This window comes from Eimeria tenella, genomic scaffold (assembly GCF_000499545.2).
Source record: "Eimeria tenella Houghton genomic scaffold, Eth_scaff4578, whole genome shotgun sequence".
NCBI lineage: Eukaryota > Apicomplexa > Conoidasida > Eucoccidiorida > Eimeriidae > Eimeria > Eimeria tenella.
The window spans coordinates 1-2335 of NW_013545509.1; the positions used below are offsets into that span (position 1 = coordinate 1).

The window sequence follows — 2335 nt, forward strand, 5'->3', positions numbered from 1 at the left end:
TGCTGCTGCTGCGGGAGGCCCACAGCCACGTGGCAGCTGCTGCAGCCACGCCGCGCCTCGCCTATGGAAGGAAAGCCACAGAGGCGGCTGCAGCATTTTGCTGCAGGGCCCCACACAGCTGCAGCAGCTGGTGTCAGGGCCTCCACGCCCAACTGCCCCGCAGATGAAGACCCCGCAGGCATCACTGGGGGCCCCCCAGGGGGCACCCCGAGGGGTCCCCCCAGGGGGCCCCCGGGGGGGACCCCGGGCTCATAGTGGGTGCTCCAGAGTGCCCATTGGACGTTCAGACGCTGCAGGTTTCGCGGGGTGCATATAGATTTTGAAGGAGACCCACAAGCTGGGCCCCTAGAGCTACCTTGAGCCCCATCAACAGCGCTGCTGCTGCTGCTGCTGCTGCTGCTGCTGAAGCTGCTGGCTAAAGAAGCCTCAGAGGACAGAAGAGCTCCAGAGAGCTCCAGCTCCGTAGAGAGGGGGCCCCTGGGGGCCCCCAAGTCCCCCAAGGAGGCCTCTGGAGGGGCCCCCGGGTCGCCTAGGGAGCCAAAAAACCCGCTTAAAAGGGAGCTGAAGGCCCCCGTGGAGTTCGCAGGATTTGCCTGAGAGGCTCGCAGAGGGGATAGGGCCTCGTCTGCTAAGAAATCCGAAGAAAGCTGCTCATTTGCTGCCTCCAGGGGGCCCCCAAAGAGCTCAACAGGGGCCCCCAGGGGCCCCTGGCGGCTGCTTTCCTGCGGGGTGACCCCACTGTCAAAGTATTTTGCTAGGTTTTCACTTCCCCCTTTTCGGCCCTCTTTGGCCACGTTGCTGCTGCAGAGCGCACTGCTGCTGCTGCTGCTGCTGCTGCTGCAGCTGATGGTTGTGCTGCTGGCAGCAGCAGCTGCAGCCTGGGAAGCCTCAAGGGGGCCCCCCCCTGGCTGCGGGACTCCAAGGGGGCCCCCAAGAACCCCTTTTGGCTCGACTTTTGGGTATTCGCAGATTTCAGTTTGCGTGCTGCAGTTTACAGAGCCTCTTCGGGGCCTTTCTTTTGCTTCTTTCCCCTTTTGCTGCTCCCCGCCAGCTGCTGCAGCGGACTTGTCCAAATTTCGATCTTTTTTGAAAAATCTTTCTTTTTCTTTTCCCTTTCTTTCTCGATCTCGAACCCCCTGAGGCTCCATTAGGGGCTTTTCTGTGAAGGAATTTACTGGCTGTGGATTTCGGGGCCACCGAGGAGCTTGCAAAGAGCTGCTAAGAGCTCTGCGGGGCAGCAAAGTGGACCCTGGGGGCCCCCCAGGGGACTCCCCCCCGGGGCCTGAGGGGGCCCCCAGGGGGCCCCCCACGGAGTTCAGAGCAGCCAGCGTCAGCCGCGGGACTCCTGCAGCCACAAGGGAGAGGCCCCTCGGGCTGCTGCTCAGTGCGGGGCCCCCCGCCGCAGCAGCAGGGGCCCCAAGAGGCAGCATTGGGGGCAGCGGCCCCCTAGAGGGGCCCCCCACTTCAATATGAGTGCCCTCCGGGGGTCCCTCAGGGGCCCCCAGTGAACGCGGGGCCCTTGGATCTAGGGAAGAGGCGCGCTCGGGGGCCCTCAGGCAGCTGCTGCTGCTGTGCGCAGACAGGGGTCCCCTAAGGGGGCCCCCAGGGGGGCCCCTAGAGGCTAGAGTAGGGCCTCCAACAGCAGAGGGGGCCCTCGATGGGGGCCCCCCGAGAGAAAGATCTCCTTCAAAAGAGTGCTGGCGAGTCAAGATGGAATTCAAAGTCTGCAACCTTCGGAGAATGCGGCCCCCAATTGCTGCTGGACTTTCTGGGAGGCCGTCTGCAGTGCCGTCAGAGGGGCTGTTGGGGAACTCGCTGCTGCTGCTGCTGCTGCTGCTGCTGCTAGTGCTGCTGCTGCTGCTGCTGTTGCTGCTTTGTAGAGCGCAACTGCGCTCCGTTGCTGTCGAGTTGCGGCGAAATGCCGCAGCAGCTGAAGTACCGGCACTTCCCCCATGAGGACCAGCAGCAAAAACAGGAGGAGCAGCAGCAGGAGCAGCAAGAGCAGCAGGGGCAGCACACTGCAGCAGCTGGTCAGCTGTATAGCTGCTTCTTCGGCTTTGCTGCGTTGCTGCTGCATCAGGGCGGCTGCGCGCAGCAGCTGCTGCACCTGCGCCCCTCGATAGATCCACTTTTGCTTCAGGGGCCCCACTTTTCTGCTGCTGCTGCTGCTGCTGCTGCTGCTGCTGCTGAGGGACAAGCAGCGGAGGGGGGCCCCCTAGAGGCAGATTGCTGTCAACAGAGGCCAGCGAAGGAGACAGCAAAGGAGGGCGTGCTGCCCTGCTGCTCTTGCTGCTGCTGCTGCTGCTGCTGCTGCGGCAGCGGCGGAGGCGGCGGC

General features: G+C 63.9%; 1 protein-coding gene across 1 annotated transcript; it reads right to left on the reverse strand.

Moving 5' to 3' along the window:
* Positions 1–61: 61 nt before the first annotated feature.
* Positions 62–2215, reverse strand: ETH_00042440 (uncharacterized protein; the record flags this gene model as incomplete). Its single annotated transcript, XM_013380201.1, has 1 exon — positions 62–2215. A coding segment is annotated over one exon (2154 nt), but the record flags the coding sequence as incomplete, so codon positions are not given.
* Between the last annotated feature and the right edge of the window lie 120 nt (positions 2216–2335).